Here is a 24,849-nt window from a genome sequence, read left to right on the forward strand (position 1 = left end):
TACACGTAGTTTTCTTCTTCCTTTCCAGTTTGGATGTTTTTATTTTTCTTGTCTAATTGCTCTGGCTATAACTTTCAATACGGTGTTGAATAGAAATGGCAGATAGGGCACTCTTGTCTTGTTACTGATCTTAGAGGAAAAGCTTTCTATCTTTCACGACTGAATATGATGTTAGCTGTGGGTGTTTCATATATGGTCTTTATCATTTTGAGAAAGTTCCCTTCTCTTCCTAATTTATTGAGTGTTTTTATCATGAAATGGTATTGAATTTGTCAGATGCTCTCTCTGCATTAATTGAGATGATTTTGTGGGTTTTTTCCCCTTCAGTTTATTAATGTGGTTGTATTACATTGATTTTCATTTGTTGCATTCCAGGAATAAATCTCTCTTGGTAGTGTGAGATTATACACTTGGTCGTGTATAATCCTTTCAGTATATTGCTTAATTTTGGTTTGCTAGTATTTTGTTAAGGATTTTTACCTCAATGTCCACAAGGGATATTGGTCACTAGTTTTCTTGTAGTGTTTTTGTCTGGCTTTGGTATCAGGTCGGGGGAATGCTGGCCTCGTAGAGGTGTTAGGAAGTGTTCCTTGTGCCTCGGTTTTTTCGAAGAGTTTGAGAAGAGTTGGTGTTAGTTCTTCTTTAAGTGTGTGGTAGAATTTGCCAGTGAAGCCCTCTCATCCTGGATTTTTCTTTGCTGGAAGATGTTTTAAAATACTGAGTCAGTCTGTTAACTAGTTATAGGTTTATTTAGATTTTCTTTTTTTCCTGAGTCAGTTTTGATGGAGTGTGTGTTCCTAACCATGGGCTTCGTTTTTATGCTGGAAGGCAAATAGGTATTTTTTCCCTTGCTAGTATTAGAAGTCTAGTAATACGGTTTGTGTGGCTTTTATTATTTATTTAGAGCAATGTCCACTTTGCTCTGTCTAGTGTTTCCAATGCTGCTATGGAGGAGCTGTTAACAGCTGCAACCATGGGCATTTTGAGGCACATTGCAAGTGAAGAAGTGACTAAGGAAAGGGAGCGGAAAGAGGAAGAGAGGCGGCGGGCTGAAGAAGAGAGGTGAGGGTGTCTCATCCCTGCAGTGCCGTGGGGGTGGAGTGTGTGGACACGGGGAGAACCTGCCCTGGCCTACGACGCTCTCGCTTTTGCCCACTGCGCTCGTGTCAGATCCACGGCTCGCCCTGCGCCTTCGTGTGCTACGGCCCAGGGAGCGGGCAGGTCCCACCTTGTAAGCAGCAGCCCCTCCCCAGCCAGAGGGGGTGTGGGTGGTGGTCAGGGAACTGGAGTGGGCATGGCTGTGTGGCCTGTCTGGTGGAACCGGAGGGGTCAGGCAGCACAACTCAGATCCCCACTCTCAAGGTCACAGAGTGTGACGCCTGTTACTTCTTGTGCTCCTTTTCCCTCAGGTTGAAACAAGAGAGAGAACTGGTGTTAACGCAGCTGAGCCAGGACCTAGCTGCAGAGCTGACAGAGCTCGTGGTGACAGAACGTGTGAGGGAAACCTGCTCCCAGGAATTGAAGTAAGTGAAGCGCTGGCGCCTGCAGCGTGAGGCGGGTGGGCGGCTGGGAGGAGGGTTAGAGGCCCCGTGGCCAGGCTGGTCCAGCTCATGCTAGCTGGCTTTCATTTTGACAAGGAGCATATCTTCTGGTTAGCCAGGTACTGACAGGCTGTCCCTGTTCTTGTGTGCGTTGCTTCCAGGGAGGCCCTTACTTTCACTCTCATCCTCCTTGTTGACCTTGCCCTGGGCGTGGGGATGTGTCTTTAAGCAAAAGAATTCGCTGGTGGTCTTCTCCACACCAGGTTACTCACCGTTAGTTTTTCTCAAGTAGAAGATCCTTTCCTTTGTTTCATATGTTAAAAGATTCCTTTGAGCTATTTCACTTAAGAACTTTATTAATTTCAGTGCCAAGCTTCAGGGAAGAAAGAGGTTCAGTTGTGCTGGGAAATCTGTCCTTGCGTTTAAGTTCCCCTGAGATAGGTCTGCAGCCTCTGGTGCAGATGGGGAATATAGCCAGGAGGCAGAGTATATTGTTTAATTAATATTTCTTTCCATTTCTATTAATTGGGAGTCTATTTCACTGTTTACTCTAAGCAAGAGACCTCACAAATGATGGGTATTTGTCTGTTCTTAATCCCAGGAAGGGGTATTAAGAGATATGTAGGGCTTCCCTGGTGGCGCAGTGGTTGAGAGTCCGCCTGCCGATGCAGGGGACACGGGTTCGTGCCCCGGTCTGGGAGGATCCCACATGCCGTGGAGCTGCTGGGCCCGTGAGCCATGGCCGCTGGGCCTGCGTGTCCGGAGCCTGTGCTCCGCAACGGGAGAGGCCACAACAGTGAGAGGCCCGCGTACCGCAAAAAAAAAAAAAAAAAAAAAGAGAGATATGTAAAACCTAGGACTCATTGATGTGCAGGGAAACTGCTGTTCTCTGCAGTTCCAGAAGACTTGGACTATAGCTCGGCCCAGGGCTGTCTCCATCACCACAGAGGACAGCTATCGGAAATGGGTCTTGCCTGTCTGGGCTTCTTTGACTTAATGGCTAAATATATTTGATAAAGGCCTCTGTGATCCCTTGGTTGATAGGATTTTGTTATAAAAAATCTCTTTCAGATTCTGGTTTATCTGAGGGCCACTGTCACATGACCTTAGGCTGTCAGCCTCTGTAGCCAGCTATCATATACTTGAGACATTTCTAATTGCAAACATCAGATGTTGTTGATGAGAAGATATTTCAGTTGTCTCAATGGTCATTTAAAAATTAAATTTCTAACTATAAGATACAGGGTTATCTCCTGACTATTTATAAGGGCCCTGTTGGATCTATAATCTTGTACCCTGTACCACTTTAGTTCTTTTTTCTCTAAATTTCCAGATGTCTGTGCATTATATAAAGTGAAATCTTCAAGCTTTCCTTGCAGCAAAGATATCATTACATTTCAGTATCAAGGACGTGGACTCATGCTTTTAAGGCAGGCCCTCAGGGTGGGGCCTTGGGTGCAGTGTCTCATGCTGATTGCCCTTTTCCCTAGGAGTGCAGTGGAGACAGAGCAGAGGCTCCGCATGGCCCGTTGCTGTGAGGACGTCTGTGCACACCTGGTGGACTTGTTTCTTGGGGAGGAAATTTTCCAGACTGCAAAAGAGACCCTCCAGGAACTTCAGTGCTTCTGCAAGTATCTCCAGCGGTGAGTCCCGTGTCCTTACAGATAAAATCAATGCATACAGGGAGAGTCTTTGACAAAGATTATACTTTCAGAAACAGCTGATGATATGCACATGTAACATGTTCCTTCCTAAAGGGTATAAACTAAGTAAAGAATTAGATTGGGGTGGGGGGACCGCTCTATATTTCAACAGATATTTATAGGTAGCCTTCTGCTGTTTACCCAATGTGCTAGACACAGGGAGAGGGCCATGAACAAGCCAAATGATAGCTGTATGCGCCCACATGGGTGAATTTCTGAAACATAATTTATAGTGAAAGAAAGCAATTCTTAGGGAAATGTGTGCAACATACAAACTGTATTCAAACTAAATGGATTGTTTTGGATTTATATATAGTAGTACAACCCTAAAGAAGGAAAATAACAAACATAAACCCAGCATAGTGGTTACCTTTGGGAATGAGAGGGTGTGTGACTGAGCAGGGCCCGTGGGGATCAGCTGCTGGTCTTGGCCACCCATTCTCCACTGCATGGAAGGATGTGGGTGTTTGATTTATCATTAGTCTTTAAAATGGGTGTACATGTGTTACATATGTTATATAATGATTCATTTCATAATAACATTTAAAGAAAGTAATAGTGTACTTGACAGTTGCAGCCGTGTAAAAGGATTCAGTGAGAAATGAGTCTCCATCCCACGAGGACCTCTGACCTTTGTGTGATGGTTGGCAGAGGTGGGCGCGCGTTCCCTACTCTGTGCCAAACTTTTCTTGACTCTCTGTGACATAGGGCGGAGACCTGACTGCAGCAGCGCGGTGGCCTCTCCCCGTTGCCGTCAGTGCGCTGAGGTGGCGTTGCCAGAGCACATGGTAGATGGCCTGCCTGGTCCCACGGGTGGACTTTCACATGGCTTTCTCTCTCTAGCTGTGACAAAGACTGCTGCGGTGGCACCCTTGTGCAGACGTTTCACACAGGTGCACACACGTCTGGAGAGAAAATCCTGTCGGTGGTGTCTGCTGGGTCAAAGGGTGTATGGATCTGTGTTTGTGTCCAGATTGGCAAGTTGGCCTCCAGAGATTGTTCACTCTTTTTTTTTTAATTAATTAATTTATTTGGTTGCACCAGGTCTTAGTTGTGGCATGCGGGCTCCTTAGTTGCGGCTCGCAGGCTCCTTAGTTGCCGCTCACTGGCTCCTTAGTTGCGGCGTGGGCAAACTCTTAGTCGCGGCATGCATGTGCAATCTAGTTCCCTGACCAGGGATCGAACCCAGCCCCCTGCATTGGGAGCACAGAGTCTTACCACTGCACCACCAGGGAAGTCCCTCAGCATTCACTCTTAAGTTCAGTAGTTTCATTGCCCACCACTCATTCGTTATCATGCGTCCCCCATACCTTGAGTTTCAGTTCTGATCCATTTCTCAGTTTGAGAACTGTTGCTGAAAAAGACCTAAACATACTGGCAGAAAATGTTTCCCATGTTAATGCTGGAGATGTTTTTGCCTTGTCCCCATGGCAAAAACACCCAGTGATGATACTTTGGTCTCTCCTCTAGGTGGAGGGAAGGTGTCGCAGCCCGGAAGAAACTGAGGCGCCAGATGCGGGCCTTCCCTGCGGCGCCTTGCTGTATGGACATGAATGACCGGCTGAGGGCACTGGCGCCCAGCGCAGAGTGCCCCATTGCAGAGGAGAACCTGGCCAAGGGCCTCCTGGATCTGGGCCACGCGGGGAGAGTGGGCATCTCCTGCACCAGGTCAGCAGCCCAGGGCCTCCTAAGCGCCTCCTGCCCCAACTGGCTTCATCGAGGGTGTGGATTAACGCGTCTGTTTGCAGGGAAGATGGGTGGAGTCAGAGGAGGTGAAGGCGGACGCAGGATTGCGTTTTCGGAGTGAGAGTTGCTCTACCTGCTGTGATTTCACCTGCCTTTTCCCCTTAAAACACTCCTGGTCCTGCCAATCGAATTTTCCCTGGAATTACCTGTTTCCTCCTTGCCTTCGTAGCTTAAGGACACATCGTGTCCATTCTCAGTGGTGGAGCCAGAGGTCTGTGTTGGCCTCACCCCCACCCCCACCCCGACCCCTCTGCTACCCTGGGTCTGCGGTGGCAGCATTTTAGCGACTCCCCCTCCTGCCATCAGGTCTCTTCTCTTACACGCCCCCTCCCTGTGTCCCCTCGCATGGCCCTCCCTGCCGCTCCTCCTGGCCACCCCGCATGTACCCGGCTCCCTGCCCAGGTCCTGGCTTCAGCTGCCCAATCCTGGCCATGCAGGGCTCGGCCTCTCTCTTCAGACCAGGCCGCTGTCGCCTCTGGAGAGGAGCCTCCCAGTGGGGGCCTAGGAAGACGACACAGAGGCGCAGTGGCAGCCCACCCTGCTGGGGTCTCGAGGCACATCTTGTCCTCGCCTGGGCTATCACCAGCTCCACGCCTCTAACAAACTTTGTGTAGCTGCCCACGTCCCCACGTCCTGTGCCTGCGTCTGCAAGCAGGGTGGTGATGGTGCTGGCCTGTGTCTGATGTGCTGTGCGTGTTGGGGCCTTCAGCCTTGGCCCGCTGCCTCCTGGAGTCCTGGCTGTGTCACCTGTGTCAGGACGGCCCTCTCTCTGTCCCCTCCCCCTCCCTCCAGCACAGCCGCCGGCCCCTCTTCTTCCCCTCTGCCTCCTCCCCTGGTAATCTTTCTCCATCCTACACGCTGACAGCTCGCTTCGTGCATCTCCAGCCGAGGCCTCTTCCCCACGCCCCCAGTTCAACATCGGAACCTAGTCTTCGCCTGGCCTGCTGCACTCGGTGCCTCCTCTGGCTCACAGCATGCCAGCCTGTCCTCCCTGGGCTGGGTCACACCTGGACTCAGATCCACCATCCTGCGGCTCTACCCTCACCACCTCCACCACCAACCCCTCTCACGTAGCCACCTGTCCCGTCCGCTGGCTTCCGCCCTTGACCCCTGCACCCTGGTGTCCTCACCACCACATCAGGGTCAGGTCGCCTCACGTCCCTGTCGACGTCCCTGGGCTGCTCTCTGAGTTCCTTCGTAGTGGCCCCCACCCTGCGCTCTGGCTGCCCCCGCTGCTCTCCCTGTGCTCATTCTGTGTACCTGCCAGGCCCACTCCTGACTTGGTCTGGCCTGTCCCCCAGAACTCACATGCTGGCGCCGCTATTTCCTTCAGTCTTTGCTCCCATATCACCTCTGACCACCCTGTGTAAGTCCACAGCCTGCCCACCGCGCCTGTCACGCCACCCACTAACAGAGGCCCTTCTCTCCCTACAAGGCGTGTGTTCTAGCGGGGCAGGGTTTTTGTCTGTTTACTGCTGATCTGCCATGACTGGAACACAGTAGATAATTGCTTGATATTTATGGAATGAACAAGTCCTCTGACTAAACTGTGTCTCTATCGGCAAAGGTTTCTTGGTCTCCTAAGTATTCCCCACTGGGAGACACTCACTAACCAATTACTTCGCACTCAGAACATCACTAAGTGCTTATCAGGTTCCTCGGTGGGTGCTGAGTGGGCCTCACGTAGGCTCTGTGTGGTTCTTCCTTCGCAGGTTAAGGTGTCTCAGAAACAAGGTGGCGCACCAGATGAAGGTTCAGCACTTCTACCAGCAGCTGCTGAGGTTGGTCACCCCCCGCCCGCCGTGTACGCTGCTGCTGCCGGGGGCTCGTGTGGTGGCTCACCTGTGGTGCTCTGTCCCTTCCAGTGACGCGGCATGGGCACCCCTGGACCTGCCATCTCTCGTGGCTGAGCACCTCCCGGGGCGGCAGGAGCACGTGTTTTGGAAGCTGGTGCTGGTGTTGCCTGATGGAGAAGAGCAGTCCCCAGGGAGTCCTGGCAGGTCAGGCAGGTCTCCCCCTGTGGGGCTAGATGCTCAGCAAGCGGCCGGGAGGCGGGGTGACTTCTCCAGAGCATCTGGCAGCTGAGTGTGGCACACGGGGGTGGCCGGGTGTCAGCCCAGTGTGCTCCTCTCCTCCTGGGGCCCCTGACGCCTGCTTTCATTTTGATGCTCAGCTTTGCAGGCTGTTTTGTTTGTTATTTGAAGTTGACGCTTTATATTATTCACATTTTTATTTTGTATCGTTGGCAACAGTCTTTGTCCAAAAACATTTCAGACTTGATTGTGACTTAAAGCTATGCTGAGGTATGTTGATGAGAGCCTGCTTCATTTTAGACTCTTGGGGAAGACAGTTTAGTTTGTTTGCTATAGTTCCATTTTTTCCTTAGGTAAAAAACTTCTGGCATTTTTAAAAAGAAATCGAAAAAGTTGACATGGCATTGTTTCTTGTAACCAAGTTGCTTCCAGAAACCATACTTGAGCAGTACGCGGGCCTCTCACTGTTGTGGCCCCTCCCGTTGCGGAGCACAGGCTCCGGATGCGCAGGCTCAGCGGCCATGGCTCACGGGCCCAGCCGCTCCGCGGCATGTGGGATCTTCCCGGACCGGGGCACAAACCCGCGTCCCCTGCATCGACAGGTGGACTCTCAACCACTGCGCCACCAGGGAAGCCCCAGATAACATACTTTTAAAGCAACTATGGAACATGTTACTTTTCTTTTTTAGATGTAATTCACATATCATAAATTTCTGCCATTTAAAGTGTACATTTCACTGGTTCTAGTATATTCACAGAGTTGTATAACCATCACAACTATCTAATTGCAGAACACTTTTTCACCTAAAAAGAAATCCATGCCCATGATCAGTCCATCCCTTCTTACCTGCAGCCCCTGGCAACTACTAATCTGTTTTCTGTCTCTATTCATTTGCCTATTCTGGACATTTCATACAAATAGAAGCCGAAAACACGTAGTCTTCTATGACTAGCATAATGTTTTCTAGGTTCATTCATGTTGTAGCATATATTAGTCCTTAATTTTGTGGCCGAATGATATTTGATTGCATGAATATATCACATTTTATTTCTCTGTTCATCAGTTGATGGGCATTTGTGGTGTTTCCACTTCTTGATTATGATGATAACGCTTCTGTGAACATTGACGTGTAAGTGTTTGTGTGGACATATGTTTGCAGTTCTTTTGGTTATATACCTAGGAGTGGAATTGCTGGGTTGTATGGTAAACTCTAAGGACCTTTTCTGTTGCTCAGAATCTTTTCTTAGTGCTTCAAAATCATAAATCATGGGGCTTCCCTGGTGGCGCAGTGGTTGAGAATCTGCCTGCCAATGCAGGGGACACGGGTTCGAGCCCTGGTCTGGGAAGATCCCACATGCCGCAGAGCATCTGGGCCCGTGAGCCATAATTACTGAGCCCGCGCGTCTGGAGCCTGTGCTCTGCAACAACAGAGGCCGCGATAGTGAGAGGCCCGCGCACCGCGATGAAGAGTGGCCCCCGCTTGCCACAACTAGCGAAAGGCCACACACAGAAACGAAGACCCAACACAGCCATAAATAAATAAATAATCATAGATCACATTAGAATGAGTGTCCTCTCAAATATATAACCCAGTAGAGTTCCTAACGCCATTTAAAAAATCACAGTCTGTTTATTAGTTCAGATCACCTTTATAGTAAGATTTGGTGTTTGTGTATTTACATCTGTGTAATATTTCTCTTTGTAGTTCAAATTTAGGATTAGACTCTCCTTCAAGTGTTATTTTCTTTTATTCACAGAGTTCTAGCAAACTGGTTAAAAGTCAAGTTCACAGGAGATGCTGGCTCAGTGGATGACACGTACCGCGATGTTGGTGGGATCCAGACGCTCACTCTCTTTAACACTCTCAGCAGCAAAGGGAATCAGACAGTTTCTGTCAGTGTGTGCGTCAAGGTGAGTGACCATCGCTTAGTGCATGTACTTCTGTGATTTTCTCATTTGCGCTCACTCCCAGACATGATTGGAGTCACATAGCTTCCCTGAAGGGCCCTGAAACAATGTGGGAGGCTCAGAAGCAAGTGTCGTGTCGGTTCCTCCTTGCGTCTTGACGACATCCCATGCACACCCCTTGGTGTGAGAGACCAGGCTAGATTCTCGGGAGTGCAGTGAGTCTTAACTGTCTTGGGTCACAGACCTCTCTTTGAGAACTTGGTGAAAACCCAGAACAATCCTGAGAAGTCCATATGTTCACCTATAATTCAGAAGCCCTGAATTCCACGGACCTCTGGTAACTAACCCAAGAGGGATGAGACAGAGCATTACAAAAAAATGCAGTGGCTGTTGCATCTCATATGGTCTGTCAGCTGCTGAAATCTTTGTTAAATAGCTTCCTGATATATCAGGTCTTACCAAAGACTAATGTGTTTTAATCCTATGCAGTTTTCACTTAGATTCAGTAGTGGGCATTTCAGGTTACTTGTTTTTGTTTTACATTAAAGTTGTCCTCAGTTTTTGATTATAAGTTCTAATTTTCTTTCCTTTCCCTTCCTGCCTTCCTTCCTCTCTCTTTCTCTCCCTCTCTCTCTTTCTTTCTCTCTCTCTCTCTCTTTCTTCCTCTCTCTCTCTCGGCTGCGTTGGGTCTTCGTTGCTGCACGTGGGCTTTCTCTGGTTGCGGCGAGCGGGGTCTACTCTTCGTTGCAGTGCACAGGCTTCTCATTGCAGTGGCTTCTCTTGTTACGGAGCACGGGCTCGAGGTGCGCGGACTTCAGTAGTTGTGGCACGCGGGCTCAGTAGTTGTGGCTCGTGGGCTCTAGAGCACAGGCTCAGTAGTTGTGGCACACGGGCTTAGTTGCTCCACAGCATGTGGGATCTTCCCAGACCAGGGCTTGAACCCATGTCCCCTGCATTGGCAGGCAGATTCTTAACCACTGCGCCACCAGGGAAGTCCCTAATTTTTGTTCTTTATAGGTATTTGTGCAATACTGAGCTTAATTGGTTCCCTGAGAGATACTTGTTTAATGAGAACCTGTTTCCTCATTAGATTCAGACCTGCATAAATGAATTTGAGGTTTTACTGTGTGTGTTCAGAAGTAAAACCAGATGTATATTTTATTTACTTAGAAAATAGCAGTGCAGGGCAGGAAGTGTGGGCTTCAATGTTGAGCAGACCTGGTGTTGGTAGCTGCTGCTGTGGCCACCTGTCCGACCTGGGCCTGGTGCCTCCCATAGTGTGGCGATCATGACCGGCGGCACGCTCAGAGCGGGGCCCAGTGAAAGCGGCCCTGCCCACCGTGTCCTGACCTGAAGTCTCCACGCCTGACCTCTGCTTTTCCTGACAGGCACGTTCATGGCACACCCGGACATCTGCATGTGGCACCGTAGGGCATGTTCCTCCTGTCCTTGGAACTGCTTCAAACTGTAGTTTGACTATAGAATTTTTGTTTGTTTCTTTCCATTTTAATACTATTTATTGTATTTCTTAAACGTGAAAGTAATACATATATAAAACTAAAAACATAAGGAAATACAGAGGAAGTATGAAGATTATAAGAGCCATCTAAGCTCTCACCATTCAGAGGCAACAGAAACATCCTGGGGTGTGTTCTTCCCTTTTTCCTATGATGACAAAGTCAGACTTCACCTACTGGACAATTAGTTTGTTCTTGCCTTTATTCTTAAAATTTTAAGTCAAAATAATACTTGCATGTAGTTAAAAACTCAGATGGCACCACATGATGTATGATGAGAAACTGCAGCCCCTGCCCCTTCTTCTAGCTCCTTTCCCCAAGGCTTGACTTCTGTCCTGTTTCCATATCATGTCCTTACACTGCCATTTCTCTTATTTATCCACTTTAGATGTTCTCTGCTGACTTTGCATTAAAATATGTGTATTAGTTATCTATTGCTACATAGCAGGTTACCTCCAAATGTGGCAGCTTTGGGAATTCCCTGGCAGTCCAGTGGTTAGGATTCTGCGTTTCCACTGCAGGGTGCCTGGGTTCGATCCCTGGTTCGGGAACTAAGACCCCGCGTGCTGTGCGGCACGGCCAAAAAAACCAAAAAACAAAAAATATCCAAATGTGGCAGCTTTAAATAACAAACGTTTGTTACTCACAGTTTCTGTGGGGCAGAAGTCCAGGTGGGGCTTAGATGGGCCCTCTGGCTCAGGATTCCTCACCAGCTGTAAGTCAAGATGTAGGCCAGGGCTCTGGTCTCCTCGGAAAGCTCACGCTCGTGGTTGTTGGCAGGATTCACTTCCCTGCAGGCCACGCCACGTGGGCTTCTATGAGGCAGCTCACAACAGGGCATCAGCTGGCTGCCATCAGCTGAGCAAGCTGGTGTAATCTCTTTGTAGCCTAATCTTAGAGGTGGCACCCCATTACGTTTGTCTGATACCGTTAGAAGCGTGTCACTGGGCCCAGCTCACACTCAGGGCAGGTGACGGTGCACGGACATCAGCACGAGGAGGTGGCATCGTGGGGGCCATCCTGGGGCTGCACACCCCACTGTGGGAGGCGTGAACTCTTAATACCCCAGTTCCTCTCAGCCTCCCCATCTTCCAGGTGGCTACATCATTACTTTATATTATCTCAGCAAGTGGGGCCATGTGGGTGCGTGTGTTGTGTATGCGCGCGCGTGCCGTGTGACAGCTATTTGCCCCAGAACCAGCAAGTGTTCTGTGACGACATTTGTTTATTTTTTGCAAGTAGTAGTTGTCTCATTATCTTACTTAAGTAGTTTTATCTTCATCTTTCGTTAATATCACCCAGATGTGCCGGCACATGGGCTGTGCGTGTCTCAATAGAGTTTCCTAAGTGTTCTGTCACTTCACCTTGTCCCTCCCTCTGAGAAGGTGCCACCCTCCTGCTCCCCTTGAGGCGGATAACGTGTCCCACGCTGTGGCTTCCGCCAGGCCCTCCAGACCGAGAGCTCGGTCCCGCTCTTCCACCCCTAGCCCTGGCCCTCGTGGCCGGGCCCTCGTGGCCGGGCGCCGCCTGTGGGTCAGTGCTCTTACTCATGATGCGGTTTTGCCAGGGAGGGAGGAGCCAAAACACATAGCCTGGGGCCACACAGCTGCTCCGCGGCGCCACTGTGCACAGGGACCCTTGAGGACCAAGTGAGTTATGCATACAGAGTGCAGTCCGACACATCAAGCACTTACACGGTGCTGCCGTTGGCGGCAGCAGCACGATGTTTTCTGGGTTTAGTCTCTTGTTGGATGGAGCACGTTTTCCACTTTCTTCCAAAGGAAGAATGCATGGGAGGAGAATTTTTGGCATTCTTGCCTGTCTGAAAATGTATTTACTCTCACATTTGCTTCATAGTTTAGCTAGGTTTGTAGAATTATGGATTGAAAGTTATTTTCCTTCTAGTTTGCTCCACTGTCACCTGCCGTCCAGCTTTGCTGTTGAGATGTCTGAAACTGTTCTGTTCCTTTCCCTGTGGTCCACTTTGTTTCTCTTTGGAAGCCTGCACTCTGTCCCTGGGGCCCTGGTGCTGACTTCCTTCCCTCATCGTTTCATCGTTTGGGCCTGGTGGGTCCTTGTGGGCTGGAGACTGACGTTTTTGCATCTTGATGACATCCACTTTCCTTCTCATTGATTCTCTTCTTTCTTGAACTCCTATTAGACTGATGTTGGCCTCATCAGTTGAGCGTCTGAGCCTCTTAATCCTTTCTATCCCATTTTCTCTTGTTTTCTAATACTGTTTTCTGGGAGATTTCCTTGACTTTGTATTCCAAATGTTCTATTGAGTTTTTAATAATATATATATTATTGATTTCCTTTTTCTTGTTCTTATTTGACTTTTTCATATCATCTTATGACTGTTTCCAGAGGCATCCTCAGAGGAAATGAGGATTTTTGCATAAGTTTTCTATGTGCCATGCGGTATCTGTTTCCTTTGGGTTTCTTTTTTTTTTTTTTAATTTTTAAAAATTTTTGGCTGCATGGGGTCTTTGTTGCTGCACACAGTCTTTCTCTATTTGCAGCGAGCGGGGGCTACTCTTCATTGTAGTGTGCAGGCTTCTCATTGCGGTGGCTTCTCTTGTTGCGGAGCACAGGCTCTAGGTGCGTGGGCTTCAGTAGTTATGGCACGTGGGCTCAGTAGTTGTGGCTTATGGGCTCTAGACCACAGGCTCAGTAGTTGTGGTGCACGGGCTTAGTTGCTCCACGGCATGTGGGATCTTCCTGGACCAGCAATCCAACCCGTGTCCCCTGCACTGGCAGGCAGATTCTTAACCACCAGGGAAGCCACTGGGGAAGTCCCGGCTTACTCGTTTTTTACAAGCCTGTTTGAGGTAACTGTTAAGATTAAATTGCTCCAACACAAGTCTAGCCAGAGGCTGCATTACCTATGACTAATTTCCGTACTAATTCTCGGCCTCACGGCGTGAGGTGAGCATCTGGCTCTGCTCACTCTGGGACCGAAGCTCACTGTTGATTTGTCCCCTGGTGCACCCATCTTGATGGCCTGGGTGCCGTTCCAGGTGGCCCACGGTGCTCTTAGCGACTGTGCCCTTGACGCTGCGGAGACACAGAAGGAGCTCCTGGGAGCCAGCGGGCTTATGCTGCTGCTTCCCCCCAAAGTGAAGAGCGAGGACGTGGCGGAGGAGGACGTGTACTGGCTGTCGGCGTTGCTGCAGATCAAGCAGCTCCTGCAGGCCAAGCCCTTCCAGCCTGCGCTTCCGCTGGTGGTTCTTGTGTCCAGCCCGGGAGGGGACGCCGTGGAGAAGGAAGTGGAAGCTGGTGTGTGAAGGCAGTTCCATTTATGAGCTGGCATGTTAAATAAGTGGGTAGAGCCGGAGGTATGAGAAAGTGCTGGCAGTGTGGTGTCCGGAGTCACGTGACAGCAGCTGCTGCAGTGACTGGGGGCAGGGCTGGGCAGGGTCAGAGCAGTGAGATGCCTTTGCTGGCCTGCAGACCTCTACCAGGAGACAGGTGACCTACGTCTGTTTGTCTTAAAGGTCTGATGCTCCAGGATTTGGTTTCAGCTAAGCTGATTTCAGATTATACCGTTATTGAGATCCCTGATTCCATTAGTGATTTACAAGGCACGACTAAGGTAAGGTTTTATCATTTTTAAAGGTCCGACAAGATATTTTCAGTTTTTTCCCTTTCACTCTATCTTGAATTTAGTGTATGTTACTGCTTACATCTTTAATTTTATGTTTTGACAGGAAACTTTCTAAAAATATAAGCAGAAATCAAAATAAAAGATAAAATTTGCCCACAGTCCTGCTATTGGCAATAAATTAAACTGTGTAAATTTTTTTAGAGGTTTTGTTGTTATGGATTTAAAATATGACAATTCATGTCTTGTATCTGACGGTCAGATGTATAATTATTTTTGTAAGTGGTTGTCCTTGGAATATGAAGAAATAATGTTATCAGAAGTTTCCTTAAAAAAAGGAAGTCTGTGCTGATAATTACATTTAGGCAAAGAAGTGCCAGGAATTAAAATAAAAGTAATAAGTACAGGAGGAAAGATAACTACAGGATGTGAAAGCATCCAGGCACGTAGTGAAGCTGTGAGTCCTTCTAAGAACGGGAAGACGTGGCTTCCTTTTCTGTGTGAGGTGAAGAGGATGTGTAGGGCTGGTTTCCCCTGGGCCTTCAGCCCTTCCGGGGCGGTCCTTCAGGCCACGCTCCTCGGGGGCGAGGGGCACGGGAGCCCTTCTCGGGGTCCCTGCTGTGTGGGTCTCCAGGGCCCTGGGAGACCAAACTCAACTGCAGTGGAAGCTTCTGCTCCCCTTCCTGGTGTGGTTGAGAGGCTGCTGCTCCGGTGGCACCTGCTGTGGCAGCTGTGGGAGGGGCGCCTTCAGGAATCTCTTCCTGAAAAGCAGCGTGAATTGTTGAACCAGATCTCTCCCCACTGTCTTTGCTTCTCAGGTTTCGCAGGCTGTGCAGTGGCTGGTCTCGCACTGCCCCTGTGCCCTTGACCTTTGTTGCCAGACCCTCATTCAGTACGTGGAAGACGGGGTTAGCCGGGAGTTTAGCGGCCGGTTTTTCCACGACAGAAGAGAGCGGAGGCTAGGCGGCCTGGCCCCGCAGGAGCCAAGTGCCGTCATCGAACTGTTCAACAGCGTGCTGAGCTTCCTGGCCTCTGTAGTGTCCTCCGAGCAGCTCTGTGACCTGTCCTGGCCTGTCACTGAGTTTGCCGAGGCAGGGGGCAGCCGGCTGCTTCCTCACCTTCACTGGAACACCCCTGAGCACCTGGCCTGGCTGAGGCAGGCTATCCTTGGCTTCCAGCTCCCACAGATGGACCTTCCGCCCCCGGGAGGTGCGTGCTCGTGCTGAGGGGCACTGGCTGGCAAGCAGTGTGCTGCGGCCGAGTTCCCCGCCTCCTTCTTGCTGTAGAGACTCCCTGGCCGGTGTTGGGCACCAGTGTGAGGGGGCCCTTCTCCACCGGGCACCCCGGCCCCATGCTGCACCCGTCCGCACTTGCCCTTGGATTCAGGAGTCAGGACGAGCTGGGGTTCTGTGGAGTGAGCCCTGTTGGCCCTTCACCACCATCTGAGCGGTCTGTGGGTATCTGTTTAGTCTCGGGAGGAAGGTGTCAGGAAGAGTGCTACACCCGAGGCCTGGGACTCCTCAGTTAACAGCAGGTCCCATCCTGCCTGTGCCACGGCATTTGGGAGCCAAAGGCATGGGGACTGTGCAGTCCTGTCCCCACGCTGCTGGCTCTGCCGGGGCCACGGCACTCAGTGCTGCTTTAACACCAGTGTTCTTTCTTTGTCAAAGAAGCTCGTTCTGTGGCTCCGGCTGTGCCCGAGTGAGGCTTTTAGGCTGTTCTCACGTGGACTTTATGGGTCCCTGTGCTGTGAGGAGGCTGCCCCTTCCCTTGCTGATGCTGTTAGGAGGGAACAAGGCTGTTTGTGCTCACGTGGCGCAGCACATGGCCTTAGCAGGGCCATTCTCCTTTAGACCATTGGAACAGAGGCCTCAGGCTTCATTCTAAATTTTGAGGTGCACTCTCCAGTAGGTCTAACAGACATTTGCTACTGAAGGAACCCAATGGGGAATAAACTGCACCGCGCAAATCCTCTGCCGTGAGCTAGGTCGGGGCTCCCCAAGAGAAGCCCGTGCCTCTGGGACCAGACGTCCCTGAGTGCTTGGTCAGATACGGATTCCTGCATGCACCTGCAGGCCTGTGCAGTCAGAGCCTCTAGGATGGACCCTTTGTTGTGAAGTTTGACCTGGGTGGCTGCATCCCTTACCTGGATGTGGGGAGGGAGATGTTCTTTTCTTAACAGCTGTGGTTCTGTTGTATTCAGAGTTGAAGGCAGACTTCTCGGCTACAGAGTTGCCTTTTCCTAGGAAAATACAGAGTGAAGAACATGGCATGTAGATTTGCACCACGGTCTGTGACTCCTGTGGCGCTTTCTCTCCAGCTCCCTGGCTCCCCGTGTGCTCCATGGTTGTCCAGTACGCCTCCCAGATCCCCAGCTCTCTCCAGACGCAGCCTGTCCTGCAGTCCCAGGTGGAGAGCCTGCTCCGCGGCACGCACTGCAGGTGGAAGAGCGGGAGCCCCTCCCCAGGCCGGGGGGCACGGCCCTCAGTTGCTGAGATCCCGTGGGATGACATCATCGCCTTGTGCATCAACCACAGGCTGAGGGACTGGACACCCCCCAGGCTTCCCGTCACATCAGGTAGTTAGTGCTTGGTGCCATGGGCCGGCTCCTCAGGAGACTTTCCTGGTCCAGTTTCAGCAAAGGAAGATGTTTACTTGATGGTTGTTTCCTTCCTGCGGGTCCCCGCCTTTCCTCTGCTTAGGGCTACCTCTCCAAGCCAGTGATCTCCAGGTGACTTATAAACATTGGGAAGAGCTGAGAAGGTTCCAGGAGAGCCTGCATTCATCTCCCTGAAATGGGCCCCCAAGGCTGGCTTTAGAGAGACTTCTCTGAGTAGTCACACTGGCCATGCAGGTCTGGACGTGAGCCTCTCTGGACCGTGAATGACCCATGGAAACTTGGAGCATATGTAGCTCAAGCATGGGAGTCACATAATTGTGTGACTTTAATCGGAAGGGCTAGTCCTTAAGTCAGTGAATTTAAGCAGACATCAAGTGGTCACCTGTTGCTCTTTTGATATTCTTTTCTCTTCTTATTTTTGTATCGTTTTCTCAGAGGCACTGACTAAAGATGGTCAGATATGTGTGTATTTTTTTAAAAACCATTTGAAAAACTACGACGTTCCTTTGTCGTGGGAACAAGCCAGAATGCAGACGCAGAAGGAGCTACAGTTGAGTCAGAGCCGGTGAGATCTGTGTTCAGTGTGCGTTTCTGTCATCCCACAACCAAGAGAGTGAACTGTATTCTCTAACAGAGTATACAGCAGAAATTCACATCCTATGCATGAAATCCAGCCCATTGTGGGGAGATTCCGACAGATGCTAGAGGAACAGATCATTCCCATGTAGTAGAAACTGTTGTAGAGCAGAGGGAAACAAGCATCGCATTTCATTTATTGGACAAACCTGACCCTGAAGTCGTAACATAACCAGGAGAGTGCAGACAAAAGAAAGCTGTTGTCTGATCTCACTTACAAACCTGGTTCAAAAATACTAAGTAAGGTGTTAGCACATGCAGTTTTGCAGTACATACAAAACTCACAGGCTCACTTTATACCATGCTATACAATATTAACAGTAGTATACAACTATTTGTGTAATTTGCTGCCATAACAGAAAAATAAGCGGTCATTTCACTAGGTGTTGAAAAGTTTTCCTTAAAATTTATACCCGTTCCTTCTCCCTCTCCAAGAAAACAATTTATACCCATTCCTGATAAAATTTCCTACGAAACTTGGGTAGAGCAGTTCTTTAGCTTGATAGGGCTGTCTGCCATAAAACTACTAACAAACCCCATGCTTCTCGGTAAGACATCAGAAACACTGAAGTGAGAACCAGCCTTGAGCTGCCCTGACATCACTGCTGTCCACTGTTGTCCTGGAGACCCTGCCCAGTTTAGGGCATAAATATCAAGAGAGGAGGACCAATTATTTCCAGACAGTAAAATTGTCAGCTCAGGATCATCGACAGTCACACCCTTAGAACTGTTCAGCATTCAGCAAGGTGACCAGACAGATCAACCTACAGTGTACAGAAATTCTCATTCACAGCAGCAACAAATCTAGAACATATGGATACAAACTGACCAGGAGAGGCGCCAAACCCCTGTGAAGGGGATTCTCAGAGCCCTGAAGGTGCAAAGAAAACCTTGAATAAATGAGGGGCAGGCTAGGCTTTGCTGACTGGAGGATGCAATGCTATAAAGATGTCAGTTCTCAGGGCATTTCTAATCAAAAGCCCAAAAGGATGTTTCCGCCTGGTCTTGACAAGTTAATTCTAGAATTCATCAGGATGAGAAAATGTGTAGCAATTGCTGAGAAAACTTTGACTGAGAATAACAAGGAAGGTCTGCTCAGCCTGATCTCAAAACGTATAACAAAGTTACAGTAGACAAATGGGTCAGAATGGAAAGTGCAAGGACAGAACCATATGTGATAAAAGTACCACGCCAAATGTGGGAAATGAGTGCAGAGAGGACAGACTTTGGCCTCTGTTTAGAAAAAGCATTAGACCCGCATCTCCCGCTGCTGTAAACATTACTTCCAGGGGAATTCCCTGGCGGTCCAGTGGTTAGGACTCAGCGCTTTCACTGCCCAGGGCCTGGGTTCAATCCCTAGTTGGGGAACTAGAATCCCGCAGGCCTCGCATCACAGCAAAAAAAAAAAAAAATCCAGATGGATTTAGGAGCTACATGAAAAATAAGAACCTTGCCAGTATTAGGGAATAACAGAGACTGCTGATGACCCTGGAATGGGAAGCAAAACTCAGAGTAGAGAAGCTTCGGGAGCCTTGCTGCCCAGGAGAGGGGAAGCTGCTGCAAGGCAGAGGCTGCCCTTCCTCTGCGCCTGTGCCTGACCCCAAAGCACCGCACTCTACCTGATGCCAGAGGAGCCCTTTCTCCCTCTCTTTCCTGACCGTAAGCATTTCAAAACGTGTACTTACAGTTTGGGGATAAGATCTGTTCATCCTTCTGCAAACAAGCTTCGCACTCCGTTACTTCACGGGCACCGCAAAGGGAAGAGAGGTGTGAAGCGCGGCCGAGAGGGGCGGATTCCCGGCACCGACGACCTGATGCACAGAGCCTCTGCCCAGGAGCTCCTGGCCCAGTGTCTGTCCAGCAGCCTGCTGCTGGAGAAAGAGGAGAGCAAGAGGTGAAGCCCCTTTCCGGGGTTCGTTTTGTCCTTTAGGCCGCTTCATGCTGGGTTAGCAAGGATCCCAGGGACGAGACTGTTTAAAAAAGAAGGCAGGTCAGACATGTGAAGGATAAGCTCTTTGAGGACAGGCAGTGCCCTCGATAGTGTGCCTTCGACTTTTATTATTTGAAATCGGTTTCGTTGATTGTTTATCACTGAAAGTCCCGAGTCTCCTAGTGGGGAGTGAGTGTAGCTGGCTAAATAAGCCTCTGTGGCACGTGGCTGGCACGCTCTGCCCGTCTGGCCAGCCTGGGCGTTGGGGCATTCCCACACTGCGGCTATGCAGGAGCTGGATGGAGCAGGGCTTCCCTCTGCCTCTCCCACCACCCGTGTTCATGGTTTTACTGAGAAAGAAGAGACGGCAAGAAGGGAGTTTCCACTGTCGTCCTCATGCCTCCCCCTGCCCTGTCCTCTCCAGCAGCCTCCGTGTCCAGCCAGTAGGCAAGGTCAGCCCCTCCCCTTGGCCCACCTTGTGCTCACTTCTGGCCTCTGCTCACATCTCCTCAGTGAGGACCTCCTTACCCATCTCACCAGTCCTCCCTGTCTCCATGTCTCTGCCTTGTCTTTCTCGTCTTCGGACGTCTCCTTTGTCTGTCTCACCTCACTAGAGTGTCAGCTGCCTCCAGCTGGGCCTTGTCTGTTCTGTCTCAGTGCTGTGTCGCTGGTACCCAGAATGATGCCTAGCATTTGGGGGAGGCTTGATAAATATGTGTTGGGAGAGTGAATGAATGTGTCATGATTTCTAAAAGTAGATTTTCCTAGGTCTGTATCATTTAAGCAGTTTGGACCAGATTATGTTTCTTTAAAAAACAAGTACATGGAGTGGACAGCTCTGGAGTATGTTAGGTATCAGTGCGATGTTATTTTGGGTTAATTTTAAACTAAAGCAGCAATCCATACATTTTGGATAATCCAAAGAGATCCAAATTAATTATAGACACATCATAGCAAACTAAGCCAGAGAAGATAAACCAAGTGAGAGAAGTACAAGTAGTGTTAAAAAGCAGTTGTTTTGGATAAATGCCACCTTTTTCATTAAATATAAATCAGTTTTATAAGTTAAAGAGAAGATACTAAATTTTTTTAAACAGTGCTTTTTTGCTTCTTAGTTGATGTCATAACTTAGTTCCACCCTTAGTAAAAAGCAGAGCTTTAAAAAATTTAAAGCATATATAGGAGAAAAGTGAGTGACAGTTAAATTTTTGCTTCCTAATGCTCAAATGTTTCAGGTTTGAAGATCAACTTCAGCAGTGGTTGTCAGAGGACTCAGGAGCATGTACAGATTCAACTTCCTTTCCACTCTACCTTCCTCAGACTCTGGTGTCTCTGCCTCAGACTATCGAACCTGTGATGAAAACATCTACAACTACTAGCCTTCAGGTGAGAAGAGAGTACATTTGGCATTTATATTAGACTTAACAACTGAGAGAATGACTGGGAAAAAAGTAATGTCTCGAGTCATCGTATGAGGTCATGATGACCAATAAATTATTAGCTTAAATTAGATCTTTTCTTAAACTTAATCTGTCAGTATTATAGTGGCCCAACTAATTCCGAATTTCTGCTTATGAAATGAATGAAGAATGGAATTGAAACATGCTTAAGAACTGAACAAAACCCATAACCATGTTATGCTGACATGCAGTGAAGTTTGGAGGAGAATAACAAAGGTGACAACAGTGGTTCGGTTTATGGAGCACATACTGTCCAAGCTTTGGCATCACCTGGACCTCCCTTCTGGTATTAATTTTCCGTGAGGAAAATTAATGAATGAGGAGGGTATGCTCACAGAAGTCACGGGCCTCACCCAAGAGTGTTCAGCTGGTCAGTGGCAAAGCTGCTTTTTAAAGCCAGACCCAGCTGGCTCCGAAGCTCAAGGTCTTTCTACTTCACCATTCTTCCTTCAGTGATAAAAGAAACAAAAGCAGAGTTTATATGTATAATGCTGGACAGGCAAAATGTATGCTCCTGGATTGGCTTTTAGGAAGCCCTTCAATTGCGGAGAAAAACAAATTAAGATGACATACTATTTCCAATTATTAGTTTGGCAGATACCTTAAAAATATTTGTACGCTTTGACTTAACAATTCTGCCTTAAAGAAATTACTGATGACAAAAGTGAATGTATTTTTGTTCACTGTAGCATTAATTATAGTACATGAAAGTGGAAACTAAACATCCAAAGATGAGAGTCTGGTTCAGCAATTACAATACATATGATGGCATAGTTCGTAGCTCTTGACAACGATTTCTTATAAAAACGACTAGAAGTTGTTCATGGTAGAATCAGAAGTGGAGGGACTTCCCCAGTAGTCCAGTGGTTAAGACTGTGCGCTTCCAGTGCAGGGGGTTTGGGTTTAATCCCTGGTAGGGGAACTAAGATCCCACATGCCATGCGGCACGGCCAGAAAAGGAAAATTTAAAATATAAATAAAGAATCAGAAGAGGAAACATTCCATGGCAGATGATGGCAGCTGTACGTGTATATGCTGGAAGGGGCTGGAAGGATGTGTGATAGATGCCAAGAGAGGGGTTTGTTGAGCCTAGCAGGCCCCAGAAGAGGTTTCTAACGCGAGTCAGATCCAGTGCCTTCAAAGAAAATATATTTTGGCTCGTGGGTATCCCAAAGCTATTTTTGGTTTCTTTTTTTGTTCAAATAGAATGACAGGACAGGGGAGCAACTGCAGATGTCAGAGGCAACAGGCACGTCTGTGACCGAACGGCTGAAGCGCCTAGAAAGGCTGATCCGGAGTTCAAGGGAAGAGGACGTTGCCTCTGAGCTCCATCTCTCTGCACTACTGGACATGGTGGACATTTGAGCTGCTGGACCTGAGAGAGGGTCTAGAAGATGTTCTTTTAACTCAAAATAATGTTATTCTCAGATGCTTGATGCATGTTGGAATGTGATTATTAATCATGCAAAAATAAACCACTGGAATATCCAATGAGGTCTTCCTCAGTTTTCAGAATGAAAGGTTGTTTTCTCCTGTGTAATGTCTTTGATACTCTTACCTGTTTTCATGATCTCTTCTGACTGTTGTCCACCAACACATGCTCTTACATTTCAGTGTGTAACGGTGGTCATTCATTGTCTTAGCAACAGTTGCAGTCCCTGATGTGCCAAATCAGTGCAGGGATGAATAAGGTGCAGGGACCCTGCCCACCCGGCCTGCCCAGCTCACACCTCAGAGAGCCAACAGATGTACTGAGCCAACTGTATATGTACATAGCTCTCTGAGGCATGGGGCATGTGCCTGCATTGGAAGCAGGGGGAGACAAGGGGATTGGGCAGAGGACAGAGCAGAATTCTTGGAGAGGAGTGCAGTGGTATACCCAGGAGGATGTGATGAAAACCTGGAGGTGCCAGTTTGGTAGTACTGCCAAGCCAGACCGCCGAGACCCTTGCTGCTTTACTGTGAGTGCTATGGGAATCAGCTATTGGAGATATTAGGCAAGAAGTGATTTGGTCACATTTTGTTTCAAAAACTGCATATGGGGAACAACAGTAAGACAAGCAATGGATCTCGAAAGGAGGATGCTGCAGCTGTCCAGGTGAAAGAAGAAGGGTATAATCCTGAGTCTGCTAGCAGTTGGTGTGGAGAGAAGGGATACATTTGAGCCATATACAGAAAGAGGTATTAACAGACTTGATGCTGAGTATGACCGTCAGTCTTAAATTGGCACTCAGCATCTCCCTACTATATCCCACATCCCCTAGAGTCTCTGAGGGAACTATTTCATATCTTCTTATTCTCTTCAAATCTACAACATTCCTAGATGATGACCTGCTTCTTATTTCATTGAGAAAAAAGAAGCACTAGGAACAGAACTTGCTCATCCTACCACCACCACATCTACCAGCCAAACCCTGCATCCGCCAGAACAAACACTCATCAACTCTTAGGGATTTCTTCAGTGATTAACTTCATGTTTATCAGTAAAGACTTAAGTAATGCTATTTCTTAATCTCGATTTTAGACATCTGTTGATTTCCTACAATAGAAAATGAGTTAGCTCTCATACTATATCCTCTCTGCAACGTGTATCACCCACACATGCATACTACATTTCCTCTCCCACTAGTCTCCCAAAACGATTTAAGATGTTAGCTGAAATCTGCATTCAGAGTTCAGTATGACTATATTAATACCGTTTGCTGTCGAGCCCTGTATTGGTTTATGATTACATTTCCTTTAGGGACAACTTTCCGTTGTACCTGGAGTCAACTGTCTTGCTTTTTCATTTGCTTGGTTTTCTGTGTTCCTAGCACTACTTCACCCAAACCTCTCCTCGCTAAGTGTGAAGCTCCTCCCAACACTCAGGTGCCTCAGGTAGTATGCTAGCTCCATTTTCTTCTGGAAATGAACTGCTGGGAAATCCCCCGTCTGTGCCACCTTGGACGTCCCCTGGATTCTGAGTCGTATACCTTCCTCTTCCGTGGTCTGCTTTCTCATTTTGATGGAGCTCATCTTTTAGAGCCTTCCGAGCTTGCATATCTAAAAGATCTTTATTTCTACCCTTATGTTAGATTCATCATTTGAATGGAAGTAGAATTTTACATTGGAAATTATTCCTCTGCGTTTTTGTTTGTTTTTTGTTACTGGGAGTTTCTTTTAAGATCATCTCTATCCCTGGTGGTCTCAAATTTCTCAACAACATGCTTGACATATTGGTTTGCCTCCCCTATTCCCTGCCGAATTTATTGTGCTTGGCATGTTGTAGTGCTTTTTTCCAGTAGTTTTTGCTATGTAACAAACTACCCCAACCATAGCTTAAATTTGGGAAGGACAGGCTGGGCAGCTTTCTCTTGGGATCTCTCATGCAGTTGCAGTCAGGTATTGAATGCAGGTATTGGGACTGTGGTTATCTGAAGTCTTGACTGTGGCTGGATGTCTGAGACAGCTCACTTACATAGCGGGCAGGTGATGTTGCACTGTTGGCTAGGGGCTCAGCTGGGGCTTTCGACCTGAGTAGCTATATGTGACCTCATCACGTGGCTTGGCTTCCTCACAGCAAGGTGGCCTCAGATAGGACTTCTCACATGGCATCTCAGGGCTCCAAGTGCAAGTGCCCCAGTGAGCGAAATGCAAGCCCAGCTTTGGAATCTGTGCAGGATCACTTCCACTTCATTGTATTGGTTACAAGCATCTGGTTATAGATTAAAGGGACGGGACATAGGTCCTATTTCTCAGTGGGGATGAGTGGTAAGACCACATTGTAAAAGAGCATGTGAGATGGGAGATTTTGCAGGCATCTTTAGAAAATATTCTCCCATGCTTTTTCAATCCAGAAAACTTTCCCCAATTCTGGGAATTTTTGGAAATTATTTAATACAATTTTCTCCTCCACGGTTTCCCTTTGGAACTCCTAATACTCAGATGTTTGACCACCTGTATCGATGCTCCAATTTTCTTTTCAATTTTTGTATATCTTTATCTTTTTATTCTACTATTCTAAAATTTCTCTATCTCCCTGTTCTAGTGATTTTAAAACTGCTACCATATTGTGAATCACTATATTGTACACCTGTAACATATAAAATTGCACATCAACTATACTTCAATTAAAAAAGTTTAAAAAATTTTAAACTGCTGCCATATTTTT

The 24,849-nt window shown here is 48.2% G+C and overlaps 1 protein-coding gene across 3 annotated transcripts in view; it reads left to right on the forward strand.

Annotated features, from left to right (window-relative positions):
• MCM3AP (minichromosome maintenance complex component 3 associated protein) overlaps positions 1-24,833 on the forward strand; it is a 46,298-nt gene extending 21,465 nt beyond the window's left edge. The window contains exons 15-29 of one of the 3 annotated variants that reach the window (XM_027127873.1): positions 931-1,062; positions 1,410-1,523; positions 3,032-3,184; positions 4,715-4,912; positions 6,703-6,771; positions 6,856-6,990; positions 8,782-8,935; positions 13,470-13,728; positions 13,947-14,044; positions 14,872-15,262; positions 16,374-16,631; positions 17,109-17,238; positions 18,997-19,203; positions 20,475-20,625; positions 21,906-24,833. In XM_027127873.1, coding sequence (XP_026983674.1) covers positions 931-1,062; positions 1,410-1,523; positions 3,032-3,184; positions 4,715-4,912; positions 6,703-6,771; positions 6,856-6,990; positions 8,782-8,935; positions 13,470-13,728; positions 13,947-14,044; positions 14,872-15,262; positions 16,374-16,631; positions 17,109-17,238; positions 18,997-19,203; positions 20,475-20,625; positions 21,906-22,064 — 2,608 coding nt within the window. In that variant the 3' untranslated portion in view covers positions 22,065-24,833. Of the gene's footprint in view, positions 1-930; positions 1,063-1,409; positions 1,524-3,031; positions 3,185-4,714; positions 4,913-6,702; positions 6,772-6,855; positions 6,991-8,781; positions 8,936-13,469; positions 13,729-13,946; positions 14,045-14,871; positions 15,263-16,256; positions 16,632-17,108; positions 17,239-18,996; positions 19,204-20,474; positions 20,626-21,905 lie in introns of those variants that run through there. The other 2 variants (XM_027127943.1, XM_027128022.1) reach the window with 2 other exon arrangements.
• Positions 24,834-24,849: the final 16 nt, after the last annotated feature.

This window comes from Aethalodelphis obliquidens, unplaced genomic scaffold (assembly GCF_003676395.1).
Source record: "Aethalodelphis obliquidens isolate GAN/ISIS:26980383/991018 unplaced genomic scaffold, ASM367639v1 scaffold1, whole genome shotgun sequence".
NCBI lineage: Eukaryota > Metazoa > Chordata > Mammalia > Artiodactyla > Delphinidae > Aethalodelphis > Aethalodelphis obliquidens.